Raw genomic sequence first — 20593 nt, forward strand, 5'->3', positions numbered from 1 at the left:
TTGTTAAAACGTTATTTATTACGTTATTTTCTTGCAAATGTTCCGTTTTAACGTAACATAGAAACGTTAGCACAACCACGCATTCTTCGTCGTCTTCACGTGTTTACATAACGTAAAGAAAACGTTATTGTCTGCACTATTCTCATGACGTTATTACAACGTCCAAACTCAACACAAGGCCGTATGTTAAATCCTTCATTTGTTTTATTTGCATTAATCGGAATCGGATGATAGTAAGAAACCGTATCGAATGAGCTGTTGCTAGCGGTAATCTTCTTCTGCAAATAAAAGCCTTTATACATTCGGAAATTCAATGCGTAAATAATTCGCGGTATTATGTTTCAAAAGAATACACTTGACGACGTAACCCAATGATCATCGTGCACATTAATAATTTGGACAAATATGCGTTGGGGGGGTGTAAGTGGGCACGGGGTCCATTAGCCGGGAGTAAGCTAAAACGCGCTGCAGTCCGTCTATGTGGGGGAATTGCTGCTGCAAAATGTGATGAGCCGAATCTATATGTTTATCATTGAGCCAAACGCCTGTGTCAAGCAATTCCTTATATAGTCCTGCTCGTTTAAAGAAAATATTGCTGACATATCATTTGCACAGCACCGTCGGGCCAAACAATGTTGTTTTAAAGCGCTTGCAAAGCATTTATGATCATTTACTTTGCGCTTTTATCCAATTTGTTGGACTTACTTGTTATATCTGAAGAACGCAAAATTGCCGCAGGCGTTTGAAAATATTTCCCAACTTTTTGGTTTCTTACCCCATTCTCTTAGTCCTCTTTTAGGATTAATTTACGTTTTCGCTTTATTGGAGGACGATAAGCGTTATCCATAAATTTCCGAACCACGGCGATATGTTTTTGGTCGTACAGCTCAGCAAATTCGTGCAACCCGTTTAATTTGCGCCTTTCCAATCTCATACGTTTTAATTCTTGTTGACTCTTTTCCATTACGCCTTGTGTCCTGTTGTTATTGCACAAAGTTTGGTAGGGTTTTAGGGAAACTTTTTCGAAAAAAATTGTGTAAGTATTGTACGCAGTGCTCTTCCCGTGCCGACCTAAACCCCGAACAACAAACTGCACCACAGCGCAATTTTCGGAAGATAGTGGTCACAAAATTTTGATATTATTTTTGGACTGAAGAACGCATTGGTTGGGTTTGAATCAGATGACGAAAAACCCAGATTTCGCTGCAATAACTACCTTTTGGAAATGCTGTTAAAATCGGTTTTCATTGCAACTTGGTTAAAAATGAGTCTTGTTCGTCTTCTTCTTGTTGACCTGTTTAGACCACGTGGCGCAATATTCCATTGTTTCTCTGTATATTTTTTTTACTCAAAAACGTCCCAACCGGCTTTAGCTATTTCGTGTTCATTTGCGCAAAAACCCGTGTTGCGTGAAACAAAATGTCGCCGATTTCTTCCATACTGGTGGCGGCCACCAACAGTGCCACAATATACATAGATTCTATGTGGCTTTTTTTGTTTTAATCCACAAAGTTCTTAAAATTTTTTATTATATGAAACGGTTTTTCGTGTAATTGTCTGTTGGTGGCCGCTCCAGATACAACAGATTAAAACCCATTAACGTACGATTCGAAATCCCCTATCATGTATTCCGTCAACAAAGCGCGAATTATCGCCATGGAACCATCGCAAATAATAAGTCTTATCAAGGCAAATTTATTTTAATCACTTAATTAATGTGACGTTATGCCTATTGGTGACAAATGTCGCAACAGCTAAAGGTGCCTAGGGTGGGATTTTTTACTACAATTTCATAGGCGTAGAAATGCGAATGATTTTTGTTTTTTACAACGCATCAATATACATTATGTCGTGCTTAGTTCATTAGTGAAAAATTTCCAAAGATTGTTGGGACCACAGCATTATACTAGGCGACGTGTTAACGTGTTGTAAAGTGCCGAGTAATTTATTCTTCTCATTCGGAACAGAACTCTTTTGCTTTTCTTCAATCGAAATAAGCGCCATCAATTTTAATAGCCGCATTTCTTGCTTTTTGTAAAACGGATTTCGATGTTACGCCATCTCTATTACCACAAGCCAAAAGTCTTCATCTAGACCTTTACAATATTCCAATTGTTTTTTAGAAACGCCACAGTTTTCTAATTATTTTTTTACGTTTTCTAAACGGGCACCTTTTAGGTAGCACGATTAACTGTTGCAACATTGTGTCGTGGTATTGTAGAATAGCTGACAGAAAAACAGCGCAACGCCATTGATTTTAAACCAACGTCAGCCACGCAGCCACAAAATTCAAATTTACACCGCATTTTACAATTAAAATATCGCTTTGAAATGCGTTTCTGGTTCCAGTGTGGTTAATATTCGATCAGTAGGCGTTCATTCAGATGCGAAAATTAGACTAAACAAGTTTGGTATGGTTGGAAAGGGTTTTTAATATAGTTTCCAATGGTGTATGAATGGTCGTGGCCGCGGTTTGATAAAAGTAGTTATGACCGATTTATTACAATATCCGTTTCATAAATAGTCGGAATTTTTTTAATTTTTTAATATTTTCTGAAACTACATGCCATTCTATGCAACTTGTGCTAAAATCATCGAAATCCATCGAGAGAAACAGCAAAGTTATGGGCACACAAAGGTCAAAATTTTTTTTTACTTTTTTTTACTGTAAATTATCATTATATAGGTAATGACAACATGCGGCCTTGTCGATTCTCCATTACCCTACGAATGTTATTTCTCCTCGGGTATTGTGAATGCAACATCGGATGAACAAAACGGAGAAAGTTGCGACCACTTTACCCAACATCTATACTCTTATCGCATGTGATGTCAGAATTAGTATGTATTACTGGAAAAAAACACTCACTGGCAAAATATTTTCGACAATTCTCCAGATTTAAGTATCACAGAAGAGGGACGGTATATTGCCATTTGCATCAATTTAAATAAAAAGATTTAACGCCAATCTCTCATCAAGGAGAGAAAAATTGCAAAAAAATGTTTCTGCAACTCAAAAAGCAACAACCCACACCAAGAACATATAAATGGTTGCAGCGACCAAACGTTGCTACGAACAACAAATGTATATGTTAACGCATATATGCCTTTAGCGCGTTTTTGCCAAGAAATAAACAGGAGAAGACGGTTTGGAAACGTATTAGAGAAAGACCCTTTTGAGCTAACTAACAATACATCTCTTGGGATTATAACTTGCTTGAAGTAAATATTATTCTGTTGAAATAAGGAGTTAAGTGAAGAAAACTAATTTGTGACAGCCTTTCAAGAAAAGAGAGGAGGACTCCCCTAAAACCACAGTTAAAGTCACATTAAATTTGGTTTACAAACTGACCCAACGACTACTTCGGCTTGTGTAAGTCATCGAGGGCTGTGGAAGGAAGTCTAGATTCTGTACTATTTCGTGGCCATGGTGCATGAGTGCACTGCCAAACAACTAAACTATTTGAAAAAAGATACCATCCACCTCATTGCGACGAGCCTAATGGGTTAAAAAACAGTGCTCAATTTAAAACAAAAAGAACCTAATATAGAAGAAGCGAGATAAAGCACGCGAAAGCTCGTGCTATAATAAAGTTATTTACCAGTCAGTCTCTTACAAAAACAGTGCACCAGCAAGCATTATAGGCATATACCAGAGACTGACACGGCAAGTTAAAGAAATTGAATAATATAGAAGAGGAATTGTATCGAGGAGCTCTGTTTTATGTGAGAAGAAAGAGCGTCTACCTCCACATATTTGATGATGGGAAGAGGAAGCGTTGGTTTGTTGATGAGCGAAAGCGAATTAAGATCAGGGGCAACTTCGTGCCCACTTTCTTGGTTCAAGATTCCTTTTAAATGCCTCGGATTGCGTGTTGGTGCACTTGACCAAAGGGTATGTGGATGGCTTACGACAATTGTAACAAGCATCTTTAAAGCCTCAGCAAAGAATGTGAGCATTGACGAGGATCCCAATCAAGGGCGAAATTCAATCCGCATCCAACAGGCACGAACCATCTTTGTGCCCAAAGTCGTTGGAAGCACGGAACCGGCGAAATTCCGGCCATTACCAACAGAGACAAGGTACACTATTGAGATAAAGTAGCTCACAACTGTCTTTACAACGAAGATAAGAAGTGCTAATGTTTACTTCTTGAGACAGCGAGAGGACGTTTCCACACTATTGCTAATGTATAAATTTATATTTAGTAAAATAATTTTGAATTGGATGTTTTTCTTTTTTTTGACAGATTTCTTTCATTGAATTTGACGAAAGGCTGTTTTGTAACCCTACATATCTTTGCGTAAATTAACAAACCCGGGCCGTGAAGCGCACGAAATGAGCATACATATACAAAATGTTTGTCGTAACTTTAGCGGATACTGGACCCAAAGAAGAGAGTCAACTTACACATAGTTAAGTGATATGCATGAATGGATTAACGAGATTCCCGTTGTCCCTATGTCCCTACGTCCCCAGATATATCTATATCTACTATCTAGCGCAGCCAAGGGCTTGGCAGAATTAGCGGGTAAAGTCCATTGGGTTTCACGAAAAATGCCTCTCTTTGGATCCTAATTAGGTGTAACTAATATTCTTTTTGAATAAGGAGCGAAGTGAAGGAAACTGTATATTCGGAGTGGCCCAAAACAAAAGCTATGCAAAAACCCGCATGATCTACTATTGAAAAGCAACAGACACAGGAAAGATTACCAAATACACAATACATTCGCCAGACCACGATTCTATGATGTCTCAAACCGTACGCATCACAAAATCCTGCGTCAACATTTACACCATCCAGAAGTTATTTTTTTCGGCGACTTAAATCAGCTGCAACCGGTTTCTGACCACGGTGGTCTGGCGGTTGCTGCAGGAGAAAACAAATGCTTCCGAAAACAACAATCAACGGCTTCGCTGTTTTATCGAACATGCCGAACAACATTTTTATAATGCGAACATTGCCGCAGACGAAAGCTTGTAAACGATGTATATAGAAGGATCTGCAGTACAGATGTAGATGATCGATTCGTGAACGTAATTGTGGCCGATGTCATTCGGTAATCACTGGCCTTTTTTCAAGCGAGTTTACAGTAATATACCAGTCAACACAGGTGCCACAATTACTACTAACTACACATTTCGCGTCTGTACAGACATGGAGATACTTGCTGGCGTACATTCTGTACACAAGTTTTACGGTGTTGACGTATTTTTATCTGTGGAGGTCTTTTTCCCCTTCCCCAATAATTTATCTGAATATACCTTGATAAATCAAATATGAAAAGTTAAACAAGGATTGTGTGTGACCACAAGGACAAAAAGCCCAAGATCTCTGTCCAACCCAAAAGAACCATGTAATACAGCGTTATATAATTTTGCTGCTGGGAGATACACAAAGAGGACTCACTATTATTACATGCGGCTTGCAAAACAAGCAGATTACAACGCCCACAGGATTATTTTTTCGACAAAAGCGACAAGTCGAAAAACTTTTTTTCCTGTAGAGAAAACGTTTTAAACGCACACAACTGCACTTTTTTTTAACGGATTTTCAATTTTTTTCAGGACTAATATTGATATATCTACATAGAAATGCCAAAGCTAGTATGTTGTTGACCATATTACATAAAGTAGACGTTTCGAACTCTTACTGGGTTCATCATCAGTACCATAATGAAATGAGCTAAACGCAGCAAAGAAGCGAGAACAACAACACCAACCAACATGCCGGATTCGCGTCACGTGAAAGCAGCAACGACGTTATCAGTTGCAATGCGTCAAGCTACAGTGAGGACCTAAATGTTGAACAGGTATAGGGGTTTGGGAGCTGTCATCAACGTTCAACGATGGTTTGTGGTGCTGGATGTATATTGCTTCGATAATTAGCAATTTGGATTTGACGTTGCAACTACGCGAATTCAAATTAACATGATGATCCCATTTTTTCCACAGGTGGTTGCTGACCTCACTTTCAGCTTTATTAAACATACCATATCGATCGATCGATGCCACACGGTGACAAGTCACGAATGTGCACCGAAATTTGCAGTGAAAAAAGCGGCCCGTGTTTTGCGCAACATACAGTCTTTGCTCTTTAACCGCGAAAGAAAAGTACGTATTACGGTCCTTCAATGCGCGTCGAAAGAATTACGGCCATTCCTTTCCTGTACCATATCTGTCTTTAATACGTCTGGTAACACAATCGAAATCGTCCTTAGGATTGTTTTCCACGTAATGTTCACCTCTTTCGACCTCGAAAAATTGTTCTTTGGGATTCGATTTCGCTTTTGACTTTGCACCCGCGATCGTCGATTTTTGTTATTTTTACGTGGCCAAAAGTTTTTGAGGTTTCGAATTTTGAGAATCAAATGTTGACAACGTGGATAATGCTTTTACAAACACGTCTATCTATTGTCAGTTTACTTTGAGAATTCTGCTTACGGGAGGCGAGACGGTCTCCATGGCGTCGGTCTTCTTGGCGTCGGGCGTCTCTTTCTTCGTGCACTTCTTCACTGGGGCGGTGTTTGGGTGGTCTTCTCGGCGTCCCCAGATGTTGGGATGGGCTGAAACTCCTCGCTGCTCTAGTAATCCGACGCTCTTCCTCCTCGTCTTGTTGCAACCTTCCATCCCGACTCCGATGCTTCTGTCACTTTCCGTTGTGGTCTGGTGGGCAGTTTGGTACTCCTCCTCCTCACATTTGAGAGGGACTCTGAAGCCAATCGCTGTACTGAGCCCATCGTAGGTACGATGGTTTGTCAACCTAGCAAATACAAATGTAGTAAACATACAAAGTTATAATATATTAGATCAGTGGTTCTTAACCTTTTAACCCGCCGAACCCCTTGCATCCTCTGCATCCGTCGAACCCCGGTTACATTAGTAATAAGATAAGCAAAAAGAGCAGATTAAACGGAATCCAAATCTAACACAATTTTATTGAATTTGGCTTACTGTGTCGAAGAAAAGTCATTTTCGCATGCAGGATGTTATATTTTTTTCGCAACTACAATACAATGAAAGATGGTTCGAGGAGAAATGACAAAAATGACACGGAAATTTCAAATTCGTTCACAATCCAACCTCCCCATGTCTACCTTAACTTATAAAAACTAAATATTTTTGTTTTTGCAATTAATTTAAAAGAAACATACGACTGAACTGTTCGCTGATTTATTGTAAAATCATTGAACCTTCGTTGAACCCCTAAAACGTATGGCCATCGAACCCAGGTTAAGAACCACTGTATTAGATTAATGTTTTACCTGCAGCGTTCTTTCCTGAACATTATCGCGGAAGGTTGGCCTTGATTTCACCGACTCCCGTCTGTTTGATGAATTTCTAGTATAACATAATGTCGTTATTGTAATAGTTCTTGCGTACATATTTGTAACATTTGTACTCACCGACAGTGGACCAGGCGTTACCACTATTCCCGCATTTAATTGGGGGAAATCCTGGAGAAGCCTTGACCACCACCTCTCGGGATTGGACAGTCCTTTTGTCAGCAGACGTCTTCATCTGAGAGATGGATTTCATCGTTACCAAGTAACTGCGAAGGGATGCTACCCTCAATAAACTGAAGATTGATTTCCTCTGCTGACTTCTCAATCAACCAAACGTGGCTTCTTGGTCGAAGGCAATAATCCAGTGTAAAAATCTGCAACATGAATCCGCGTATAAATTCCAATTCCATTAATGCCGCCATTCACAGGGTTGTCACCTTTCATTGCGAGAACGTCATTGGTGCCAAACCCTATGACCACAACTTTGAAGTCTTCAATGATAAGAAAGGACAAAAGTTCCTGTATTGCATGCCAAAAGTCAATAGAAAAAGATTTAGATGGTTTTACCTCATAAGGCAAAGCGTATTTCTGAGCATTGCTGTTAACAGAAACTCGCCACATTGTTTGCTTCCCAGATATGCCCAAGCCACACTTCTCCACTCTTGTAGACTGAAAACAAGTAAACAAAATAAACACATGTAATTAAATTCAAATATTAGCAAAAGTGCTTTTACCTTTGGCTGGGTGCAAACATTCAACCAGGTTTGAATAATTTTCTCCATAGCATTTCGATTTCTCCGATATTCGACAATGCTTCGCCGTTCACAAATGGTTTCTCAATGACAATGACTTTCTGTTTGTGTTTGCTTATATTGATGAAATCAGGAGCCACGTAGTACCCGATATCTCGGCGCATCATGCGGCCTCGAGTCTTTGCTGATTCCGATCACTCGACTCGCAGACTTGACAGATACCCCATGCCTAATGGAATTCAGCGTTAAAATAATTCTGGCGAGTGGACGAAGTACCCCGGGGTGCAAATAGGCCCCCAGGGAACATGCAAACTTGAAAAGAATGCGATCAGGGAGAACTTGGAACGGCTCCCTCCACAACACTGAAAAAAAAATTGGGTGTCTAGAGGCCAAACATATTGGGTGTTTGCCACAAACCATGTTGGGTTCATTCGTGGGGAAACCCAATAAACTTAACTGGGTTGTAAAAACCCAAAATACAGTTTGGGTTTTTAGTGTTCAATACCCAAAATACAGTTTGGGTTTTTAGTGTTCAATACCCACAATACAGTTTGGGTTTTTATTGTTCAATACCCAAAATTCAGTTTGGGTACTTAGACTTAATGCATTACACCACAGGAACTTTTTGGGTTGCTAGAACCAAACATCATGCCACTTTTGGGTTACTGCATCCTGCCTGGTAATTGAGGATATAAAATGCAAACGTGATAATCATAGACTGCAATTTATTTGCAGCGTTTCACATGAACACAACAAACGCAAAAGAAGCAAAAGCTGTGGCATAGCACAAATGTATATCGTACAGGTGCTGAAATCAAATTGTCCAAGTACATACTAGAGCCATAAAAATCAATGAGAGCTGCACACAGTAGTGCACACTGTTTCGACCTGTAGGGTCTCACCAGTGCATCTGGTGACTGCAGCACTAATCTAGCATTTTAACCAGCAGGCACGGTGTCCGCCACAGTCACCAGATGCAGTAATGAGACCTTGCAGGTAGAAACAGTGTGCACCACTGTCTCAGCTCTCGTTAGTTTTAGTTTTTAAACATCAAGCAATATTTACTTTAATCTTTGTAGTTACATTACAGTTTACAGTGCCTAAATGAGGTTTAAAGACATTGCCAGTTCCTTGACACTACTATAAGCCCCAGGAACATACATCTTTAACCAATACAATTGTAGAAACTGCAAAGCACGTAGCACATGTGGACAATATTCGTAATTTAGCACATAATAGTACGCAAACATTGAAATGATTGCCTGGATCAATGACTTCACTTCTAAAGTTGCCACCTTCTCACAGAAGATTAAATATTTCTTAGGGATAGTAATTGATCCGTAGACTACCAGAAAAGGCTGAAGACGATCAGGTATCTCATTGAAGATGTCATGATGAGTAGTGTTGGCCTGTCAATACAAGTAATAGCAGAAAAATGAATTACAAGTACATCTGAATTACAATTACACATCTCAGCCTTGGAAAATGAATGTTTATTAATATTCGACTTCAAACAGGTTAATCATTTACCATCTCATCAGAACCCTAGGCTAATTATGTACATATAAATATGATTTACCGGGCAAAGATCGATCAAGTATTTTTCGGGTCCACATTCCTTTTTGGTGTTGCAGCGTAACAGGTTACATAGTAACCATACCCCAATGATGATTACAGTTTCTTAAACAAATCACATATCATAACTTTATGGTGTCCACTGTACAAACTGTTTACTTTTCAATAATATTTACACAAAGACATTTTTTATCAATGGTTTAACAACATTAAAATCAGTTTCTAAACTTTAGATTTGTTCAAATATTATGCAACTCACCAATGGGATACGGCTCGTCAACAGGTAGATGTTGAAGAACCTTAGTTATAGACATTGATTTCTTTGGCCTAGCTTGAGCATATTGTATTATTTTGGTAAAAAGTGGCCTTGCACTGCTTTCAAGTTCTTTTTCAGTTTGTTCCCAACTTCCACATCTTGAAAATTCTCTCATGAGCTGAAAAATTGTAAATGTTTTTTTTTTTTGAAATATATCAGTTTGACAATGATACTGTAGTGAAACTAATTAAAAACAATATGCAACTTTACCTCATCATACAAAAATAAAGCCGGCCATTCCTTTTTAAGCAAATTTGGTGTGGGATTTTCTTCCAAAATATACTGCTTACGAAACTCAAATGTTTCGGTCATGAGCTCAGAGATAACTTTTTGGTTTCGGAGCACTTGAGCTTTTGAAAATTCTGTTTGAAGCATCTAAACCACAATTTGATTGATACATATACTTGGGACAAAATATGCATAGAAATGTCCATAAATTTACCTGTTGCTTTTCAATGTTGGTGGATTTATCTGTACTAATGGAAACACGTTTCACTTTCCTTCTTTTTGCAGCACGTGTGTTTGCCACTCCACTTTTGTTATTATTCTGTCTTTTTGATAATGGCTTATCATTTTTCAATTTTCGCACTTGCTTCATTTGGCTGTTTATTTTCTGGCTTATTTTTCTTAGCCAAAACACCTGTACAAATAATACCTTCTAACAACCATACATCATGTTTTTTTAAAACTAAACCAAATATCGTTAAATGTACACAGACCTTCGCTTCATCTGTACTGAGTGTAAGACAAGCTTTTCCCTGTTGTATAAGTGCCAAGACAGCCATTTGGCGTATTTTTCTTCCAGGATGCCTGAAAAGATTTTATGAAAGGCTTTATTAAGTGTAAAATTTGGCTGCATCAACACACCTTTCAAACTCTCTCATTACTCTGATCAATTCAGAAGTTATTTCTCTTTTCCCCATTTCACTTATTATTCCTGTCCGAAGCAATTCTTTTGCATGATAGCCAAAGTTACATAAGTCGATAGGAAACATTTTTGGGATTGGTTTCACTGAGTCACTGGACACAAAACTGCAATCTGAATACTCCTCAAGGCTTTCATCAAATTTGGCGCCTTCATAAGGTATTGTGGGCCCATTGCTATCTTTATCTATGTCTGAAGGCATTTCATCTTCTGCATCTGAACTTGAAAAAATTGGTTCTGTGTCAGCACATGATGCTGACTCTGTGTCAGGGCAAGATGCTGACTCTGTGTCAGCGCAAGATGCTGACTCCGTGTTAGCACTAGACAATGATCTAGTATAATCCCCCAAACTCATTTGTGCCTTAAATGCTGTAAATATCTTGATCATGTAACCACATGGTACATTGGGCAAAAGCCTTGCAAAAACATCAATGCTATTTATCATTGTCATTGCTTGGCCGTCAATTTTTGCATCTGCATAAATAAGAAGTATCATTTCCCTTTCAACTGCTTGACTGATCTCACTCACATATTTGGGGCATGATTTACCTTACCAAGATATGTTTTAATAAAATTGAGGCATAGGAAAACGTTAGATTACAATATATACTTGACAAAACAAACCTTTGAAGGCATTGCACACAGTTTCACATTCCAAGCAATCAACATCTTCCGATTTTAGTATCTGGCGAATAACTTCTACCAATTCCATTGTACTTATAGAGACCATTGTAGGTTGCAGGCAGTATTATTTTTTTCAGCTTCACTTAAATCACGCCCTGAAATAGGATTAGAGGACACAGGAAAAATTTAAATTGCCACATACAAACTGTTTGCAAATGCACAACGAATGACGAGTTGCGTTGCTAAATCCGTCTGAGCGACAACACGAGGTGCATTGCGCGGGAAAAAATACTTACGTAGACAAGTCAGGTAAGACTCGCCTTTTTCTCGTTTCTCTCTCTCTCTCTCTCATGTAGACAAGTTTAGTATTTTTTCCCATTTTCGCGATTGCGAAACCAAGTGATTCAGATTTCGACTTTGGCGCCTTTTTGTTTATGGCGTGGGTTTTTAGCAAGTACTAAATTTTACCGTCACACCAGAAGTTGACAATGGAGGAATCAACAATAACTGTTTGCAATTTTTGTTTCAAAAATTTCAAATCGTTTGTGGCGGTTAAAAGGCACATTTTTTCTGCGCATGTATTTGATCGCAACTTTAAGCTGGTTTGCAATATTGAGGGGTGTTGCGAACGTTTAAATGATAAATTTTCCCTACGAAAGCACGTAAAAAAACATCACAAATCAAAGCCTTGGAAATTGCCAACATCCTGGTACAGAAATTCGCCAAAAAGTGCATTTAATTGCCAACAAGACATTCTCCAAACTTACACTGATTTGCCTGATGATACTGTGGTTCAGGGCTGCCAGATGGTCAAAACACTTGACGGCCAATTTTTTTTCTCTCACGGCCAAAATTCGGCCAAATCACTTTTTTTGATTTTTTTTTCTCTTACGGCCAAAATTCGGCCAAATCACGTTATAAGTTTGATGATTTCTACAGAAACGACTATATAGCCGAATATAAATTCGTAAATTGTATGTTTAAAACACTGTTATCTATATGCTTATCAGTGGTTTCAAAACCGGTTATGTTGCTAAAACATTACGATTGCAGCATAATTCTTTACCAACTCAGTCAAGATTAGTTTATGACGTAACAATTTTTCGGAGACATATTTATGACAACACAATCGTCCACAAATCTATTGATAACCTGAAACCAGCAATGCCTTTTGTGCATTTATATAGTACCAAGTGAAATTCGGCCAAATTCGGCCAAATATCTGCCTTACGGCCAAACGATTTTTTCGCGGCCAGGCCGATTTTCAAACGGCCAAATTTCTGGAATTTGGCCGTGAAGACGGCCAAATGGCAACCCTGCTGTGGTTTATGCCGTTGATGATGACGATCCACAGTCAAGTTTAGATGAGCTTGATTCTGATATGATTCCATGTTCGTCCAAGGGTAGAAAAACAACCGATGATCTGATTTTTAAATCTGATCTTGATATCACAGCTTATAAAAATACTCTTGCCAATATTACAAAGAGGAAAGACACAATGGCCTTATCACTTTCACAACTTAAAACGGAATGTAATTTGACAGAAGTGGCCTTAACTGCCATTCAGAATTGGACGGAGGGGCTGTTGGAAGAGTGTGCCAGAACAATAATTGGAGGGGTCAAAAGTAATTTAGAAATAACACCAAATTTGAAAGAAGTTTTTACCCTGGGTATGGGATTGGCTAATCCTTTCCACGATGTTGACTCAGAATATCAACGGAAAAAACTACTTCCTTGCTTTGTTGTGAGTATTTGCCTTCCTACCTTACATGTTGCATTCATTTTTTTGGCAAAGTTGACAATGTTATTGTGACAAAGTATATTTCTGCAGCCCCCTAGAAGTCATGTCCTCTTGCAAACTCCCAAAAATGGATCGCATCAAGGAAGTGTAATTCATTCACTACAATATGTGTCCCTAATCGACACTTTAACATGCTTGCTGAATAACTCTGGACTATATCAACAGGTGGAACAATAAAATTGTTTTGGCATTCCTTTGATCACAGATTTTTTTAACATAGTTTACAGATCGATCAAGCAAAAGCTTGGAAATGTATGAAAACTTTATGGATGGAAACTATTTTAAACAACACTCATTGTTTTCTCAAAAAAAGCATGATATCCAACTTCTACTATATTATGACGGCTTTGAAGTGACTAATCCACTGAGTTCCAAAACTGGAACTCATAATATGGGTAAGATGAATAAATAGTGTGTGGTTATATTTTCATACCTGTAATAACAATGAGAAACAAATTTTGCATGATGTTTTTGCAGGTGCCATTTATTTTATGGTGTTGAACACACATTCCAAATTTATGTCGGCTGTCAATCGAATTTTTTTGAACACATTGTTTTACTCCAAGGATTTAAAAAATTCACTGATTGGGTGGAAACAAATACTTAAACCTCTTAATGATGACCTTTTCATCTTGGAAACAGTACGATCAATGTGCATTTGTGTATTATATGGTGTAATTTGTTTGTATTAATGTAACTGTAGAGGGGCATTAACATATTTGTTGGAAACAAGGAAATAAACTTAAAGGGCACCATTGCTCAAATGGCGCTTGACAATCTTGCTGCACATTCAATCCTTGGCTTTACAGAAAGTTTTTCTGGTTCCAACACTTTTGTTTCCCGATACTGTTTATGTACAGGAAAAGATATTCAAACAAAAGTATGTTTATATACTATTTATTTTTGTGTTTGTTAAAATGTTTATTGGACTTCCTTGTTTCTTATAGAACACTTACAAGCAATGCCAAATAAGAACAAAAGTTTCATATGAGAAATGCATCAAAGCCATTGAAACATCTGGTAAAAACCAGCAGGGTATCAAGTTTAGATGTCCTATATTGTCAAATTTTTTTCACCCATTTGACAATTTTGCTGCTGATGTGCATCACGATTTGTTTGAAGGTGTCATACCCTATATGTTAAAGCTTGTGCTACAGGTTTTTTTTTGTGTGTGTTCCTTGCAAAGCAGACATTTTTAACAGTGAGTTATACAACAGAACTTCACAGGCGAAAAGAAATATTTTACTTTGGAGTCGTTAAATGCAAAGATGACTTGCTTTGAGTATGGGGTTGATATTAAAAACAAACCAACAGCTCTTTCACACAGAAAACTTTTCAATGCCCAATCCAAAAATCTGAAACAAACTGGTAATATGATTGCATTACTCTTTTTTTTAAAACAATTAAATTTATGAATTTTGTTTGCCCAGCTTCTCAGTATTGGTGTCTGTCCCGAAAATTACCAATGCTGATTGGGAATGTTATACCACAAGATGATCCCACATGGAAATTGTATGTACTGTTTTTAGATATATTGGACATATGTTGTTCCCCAAGAATCAGTACCACCAGTATAACTGAACTAGAAGTCGCCCTTCAGGAGTTTTTCATTGAATTCAAAGTGTTGTTTCCGTATCAGTCCATTATTCCTAAAATGCATTTTCTTCTCATGTATCCCAGGTTTATCAGAGAAATAGGACCAATGTCGCAATTTTCTTGTATGCGGTTTGAAGCCAAACATAAACAATTGAAAAAAATTATTACAAAAAGCAACAATTACAAAAATGTACCATATACAATAGCCTTTCAACACCAAGTAAGTTTGGCTACACAAATATCCCAGAGTGATCTATTTTCTTGCTCCACTGACTTTGAAAAATGTGTTGGTGTAAGCTCTGCTGTTGCATTTGAGGGCTATAGTGTATTTCCCACTAAAGCACCCATTATAAGGCAAACAAGCTGTATTTTTGTGGATGGCATAAAGTATAATCTAAACAACGTGTTATGCACTTCTGTGGATAATGAAAACATTCCTACATTGTTGCATGTCAGAAACATTTTTTTAAATGAAGATTGTGAAACAATATTTGTTGGAAACCAGTTACTTTGTGATTATTACAATGAACATTTTCATGCATGGTCAGTCACACATAATGACAGAAGAGCTTATGTGTTTCAAAAAAACCTTGTATATCCCATTCCATTATCCATACATTTACCTTTTGGTTCATATGAGCACTTTGTTGTTCCGAAATTTAGACTTGAGTTTACCGTTGGCACAGCTCTTATTAATTAGTTTGCATTTCTCAGTCATATCATAGTGTGTGGAATTATGTGCTTGCAAATAAACACTTGGTAATTTATGCAAAAACTTCTGAAGTTAGATGTTATGTGATGCAAGAAATTACCCAAGCAACAGACAAACATTCTTAACACCCAAAATGTTGGTTTGGGTAATGTTTCAAATTACTCAAAAAATCTGCAAACATTCCCAAAACCCAAGATGTTGGTTTGGGCTTTGCATAAAACTTCCCAAGCAATAGACAAATATTTTCAAACCCAAAATGGTGGTTTGGGCAATGCATAAAATTACTCTAATAATAGTCAAAAATTATTTAAAAACAAGATGTTGGTTTGGGTGTTGTATAAAATTACCCAAACATTTTAGGTGAAATACTTTTGGGTTTTCCTTTACCCAATGTTTTTCCAAAGAAAAAAAAAGTTTACCCATTTCGTTTGGGTGTTCGAACGCAAGTAGTTTGGGTTTCACAAAAGTACACCCAATTGCTTTCAGAATACAACCCAAGTTTTTTTACAGTGAAGGCAAGGCTTAAATGTAATGTGCTCTTTTGTCCAGAATTGATGACGAAATTTTGTGACAACTATCTTCCGAAAATTACGTTGTAAAGCAGTTTACGCTGTCCGCACGGGAGAGGGCTGCGTATAACACAAAAACAAGTTTCTTTTTGAAAATTTTTGAAAAAACTTACCAAACCCGAGTAACAGGACACGAAAAAGTCAGGTAAAAGAAAGGAGATTAGAAGAGCCTCAATTAAACGGGCTACACTGCACAATATCTTTTAAATGCGATAATATGATTTTATTTAGGTGAAAAATAAGTGGAGTTAATGACTTTGAATAAAAAAGCCAAAGGTAAGATGCTGTTAATCATTTTCAGTAAACGTTTCGAACCTATACTTGGTTCATCATCAGTACTACTGCAGCAGGTTGCAGAAAAGCGTCGAGTTAATAAGGGACTACAACAAGCAACAAGTCGGAGGCGTGTAGCGTGACAGCAGCATCGAAAGCACAGAGTGACGTCACCATTTGCAGAGAGTCAAGCTGCAGTGCAGACCTAAGTGTTGAAAAGGTATAGGGTTTAGAGCCGTCATCAATATTCAGTGTTGGTTTATGGTGCTGGATGTAAACTGTTTCCAACATGAGCAATTTAGATTTGATGTTACAATTATGTAGAACTTTTGGCGAATTGAAATTGACAACATGGTCCGAGTTTTCCCACAGGTGGTTGCTGACCTCGCTTTCAGCTTTTGTTGAGGTGCTCATTCATGCGAATGGAAAGGTGATTTTATTCGTCCGCGGATAAAGTGAAACTTGCACTTGCATCCTGTGCAAAAGTGCTTGGAAATTCAGTAGGCGACGCGTGCAAAACTAAACAAATGATCAACGTCGCATTCGTCGCGCCCGTTACCTGTTCCACCTCTAATTTCTCCCTCACAGCATTCGCCATTAACAAAACACCATCATTATGAACGTTAGTTTTAACTCTTTCACCCTCTACAATTATTGCTCGGGATTCAATTCCGATTTAGCCCATTTTTACCTACACCCGCGATCATCGCGAAAAGAATTTGTCATTTCAAGTTCATTACATGACCAACAGTTTCGAGGTTTCGAAATGTTACCACGTTATTGTAAACTTGACCAAAGCATGCCACGTTCGGTGTGTGGATGAAATGCTGACAACGTGGACATTACTCTAACAAACATATTAGCTTACCTCGAGCCTTCTACTCACAGGACAGAGGCGAGACACACTGCATGGCATCGGGAATTTCCCTTCGTGCGCACTTCATTGATGACGAGCCAGTCTTGTTGTCGTTGGGACTCATTCTGGTATTATTTAATTTTGGTATTTTGTATCCTCCCGCACTCCTTAATTGGGTATTTTTTTGGGGGGCACTCTTTTGCTGCACTGGAGCCAACCAGACATGCGACCATTTGTCAACCTGGTAAATGTACAGTTTGTTTAGATACAGTGGGTTATAATATCATGTAGATTAATATCTTACTGCGCTCTTTCATCAACAACGTCAAGAAATGTTGGCCTCAATTACACAGGTTCCGCCTGTTTCATGAACTTCTAGTGCGACACAACCTTGATATCGCAATATTGGAAAAGTGGTATATGGAAAGAATGAATACAATTTCTGCATACCTTGGCGAATGGATAAAGAGTGTTCACCAAATGGACCAACTTTTTCTGTTACATACATAAATGGTGTACTTTTTATTAAATATTATCTATTTAGTCCACCGTTTTAAGTCATTAAGTTAAAACCACAAATTTTTACGAACCTCCTGTTCTATTTGTCCAGTCTGCAGTTTGGTTTGATAGATGTTCGTGGCCAAGATCGCTGAACAGCTCTTCATGAATGTCTAGTTTCTACTGTGAATTTAATACATATTAACTAATCTTATTAATTGTGTATGTACATTGAAAATATAGTGTATAATGCAACACAAATATGATCCCAAACACCTCATACTCATCCTGCATCTCACTCAGCCTATTATTTACATGGTTAAACCACATCTTCAAATCACTTATTACTAAATTCAACTAGGTTAATACCTTTGCAAAGGGTTACAAGATTTTTATTACAACCAACGATTTGTCTGCCATCCAGTGAGACTTCTTCAGGGTTATGTGGCAACAAGTTATCATGTATATATATACATTAACACAGTTTTTCTTTTCTTGCGTTTTTGGTGTTTTGTATATACAAGATAACTTAACCCTGTTGCCACATAACCCTGAAGAAGTCTCACCGGATAGTATACGAAACATTGGTATTAATAAAAATCCTGTAACATTATGCCAGAAAAACAGTTCTTAAAATTATTGCATAGTGTTTGGTTGACAACAATAAAATGCCTGCTGTTTTACATACATTTAAAAATAAAATTGTGTAAACTTGCAAACAACCCTTAGATATAAATTGCCGAAGTATCTCAAGGTGTCTGCAATTTGGTTTGATACATGTTTGCACTCCCACTGTAAACATACGTACACTTCTGATGATTTGAAAAATGAAGCTCCCGGTGAGTTTTGAACTCACGACCCTGGGCTAACCAGGCCAAACACTCCCATCAACTCAGCTACTGGAGCTCAGTGGTTTCGCAGAGTATATTGTGGCCAAGGTACACTGGTGCACAAGCGCACAACTTATTAGGCAACCTTCACATATACATAGGGTATCCCATTCTAGTTAAGATACAATTCTTGGCACGGTAATGGTCCTATTGTCTGTGAAAACAAATGCAAAACTTGCACAATGCCTTTTTTTTGTTTCAATTACCACAAAAAGATACTTTGGAACAGATCTAGGCTTCAAAATGTCATTGCAACACCACATCAAAATTAATGAAAAACAGTTCAAAAGGAATAAAAACAAAACAAGGAAAATCAAAATTGGCAAAAATGTTAAGCACAATAAGATTTAATCTTTGTTAAAATAAGTCTTTATTGTGTTTCAGGCCATAATTATGTCAAGTTTAATGGGTATAGAAACATCATTTCTAAATGTTAAATTGTCCCAACCTAACTTTATTGTCAACCAACTTTTGCAGAGTTCTCTTATGCCACATAGTTGTGTACTACCAATTGGGTACCATGCCATAAACGATTTAGTTTTGGTTATATATATGAAGATGTGCAAATGTGAAAAAAGGCTTGGTCAAAGCCAAAAAAACATTTGAGACAAACTCAATTTATATACATTTCAAGAACTTTTACCAACTTTTTTGTAGCTTTGTTCAATTATTTGTTCTGACAAAAGCTTTTTTCACATGGCTGTATGGTTTTGCAATACATTCAAGGTATTTAGATTAAAAAAAATTGTCTGTTCAAGCTTATTAACACAGGTGTTCTTTAACTGGGGGTCGGTCCCCTATAGGGTGGCGCGGAAGGTTGACAAGGGGAAGTGTTCAGAATAATTGTCTTGTAACAAATCAGAAATATATCTATGTTTAGTAGTTCTGTGTCCAAATACCTAATATTAATTTAGGCAAAAATATGGCTGTTTGTCAATATCGGAATGGTGTACACCAGATGTAATAAATAATGTCAGGGAGGTGACCAAAAAAGAAAAACAACCACTATGTTAGCATATAAACAAATGGTTAAAAACCTTACGTATTTTTTTAAATACGTTACGAAGTTGAAGTGACTTGCATAATATTATTGCTAACCTCAAATTACTTACAACACTCCTACAATTTCACCAAACACGTGGTAAAAATATAGCACAGACCACTCTAGCGGAGTTAACATTTTTGGCGGGAACGCAAGAACGCAAGTATTATCTTTATGTTATCTATGAAAAACAATACATAAAATTAATCATCTCAGACATAGTTTAAAAGAATCAACTTGGTGGTTACTAAATTAGTCAAACTTGGACAAAAATTTTTCCGCGACGTCTTTCTGAAAAAGATTTGCCGGTGGTAGTCGGCTACTATGTCGGACAAAGATTTATTTTTCATGCCATCAATATACTTGCACATTAAAAGGAACCTGAAAGCTAGCTCTTTCGTAGTCCTAAAAAGAGTAAATCGCAAAACAACGACCCACCATCGCCCAAAACGAGTAAGTCCTACCACAACAGCGACCCGCAAGTTCCCCATCAGTCCCAACCCATAGCAAGCTAACACTTACAAACTACGATAAAAGGTCAAAACGGCGACTTATAAAACCCGTGAGCTACTCCTCTTTTATGTTTCTTTCAATTAAACAGTAATCGCGCACTTTTGATTCCGAGATTTTCTTTTTTCACTCTTTAAGATAAATAAAAGCGAATAATTAAAGCGCGCGCGCTTCGCCTGATGGTGCTTGTGGCGCGAAGGGCCTTGGTTTTCGTGGACTGCATGATTGCTGCTGTCCAGTGGTAACCTGAACGTTCTTAACCAGATTGTAGTCGTGTTTTATTATTTCGTAGAACCTGGCTTACTGTGTGTTCCGCTTTTGTTACAATTATGCAATAACCCCCTTATTCTAAAACTCTCCCCTTCCA

At 37.7% G+C, this 20593-nt stretch overlaps 2 protein-coding genes and 1 pseudogene across 2 annotated transcripts; 1 reads left to right on the forward strand and 2 right to left on the reverse strand.

The window, feature by feature from the left end:
* Positions 1-784: 784 nt before the first annotated feature.
* LOC145905565 (uncharacterized) lies at positions 785-1475 on the reverse strand (annotated as a pseudogene).
* A 4943-nt stretch (positions 1476-6418) lies between these two features.
* On the reverse strand, positions 6419-11688 carry LOC145905654 (uncharacterized). Its single transcript, XM_082992947.1, has 14 exons — positions 11480-11688; positions 10798-11329; positions 10650-10740; positions 10373-10570; positions 10141-10305; positions 9874-10048; positions 9619-9719; positions 9288-9448; positions 8187-8268; positions 7855-7956; positions 7618-7806; positions 7408-7522; positions 7318-7342; positions 6419-6764 (listed from the first exon to the last, which is right to left on the reverse strand). The coding sequence occupies exons 1-14, from the start codon at positions 11583-11585 to the stop codon at positions 6419-6421; spliced, it is 2388 nt and encodes a 795-aa protein (XP_082849073.1). The 5' UTR covers positions 11586-11688.
* A 1668-nt stretch (positions 11689-13356) lies between these two features.
* On the forward strand, positions 13357-16008 carry LOC145906342 (uncharacterized). The gene is made up of 7 exons (XM_082993765.1): positions 13357-13445; positions 13501-13675; positions 13758-13921; positions 13984-14160; positions 14228-14437; positions 14498-14648; positions 14711-16008. The coding sequence occupies exons 2-7, from the start codon at positions 13531-13533 to the stop codon at positions 15574-15576; spliced, it is 1713 nt and encodes a 570-aa protein (XP_082849891.1). The 5' UTR covers positions 13357-13445; positions 13501-13530; the 3' UTR covers positions 15577-16008.
* Positions 16009-20593: the final 4585 nt, after the last annotated feature.

The sequence above is a fragment of the Ascidia mentula genome, chromosome 1 (assembly GCF_947561715.1).
Source record: "Ascidia mentula chromosome 1, kaAscMent1.1, whole genome shotgun sequence".
Classification (NCBI taxonomy): domain Eukaryota; kingdom Metazoa; phylum Chordata; class Ascidiacea; order Phlebobranchia; family Ascidiidae; genus Ascidia; species Ascidia mentula.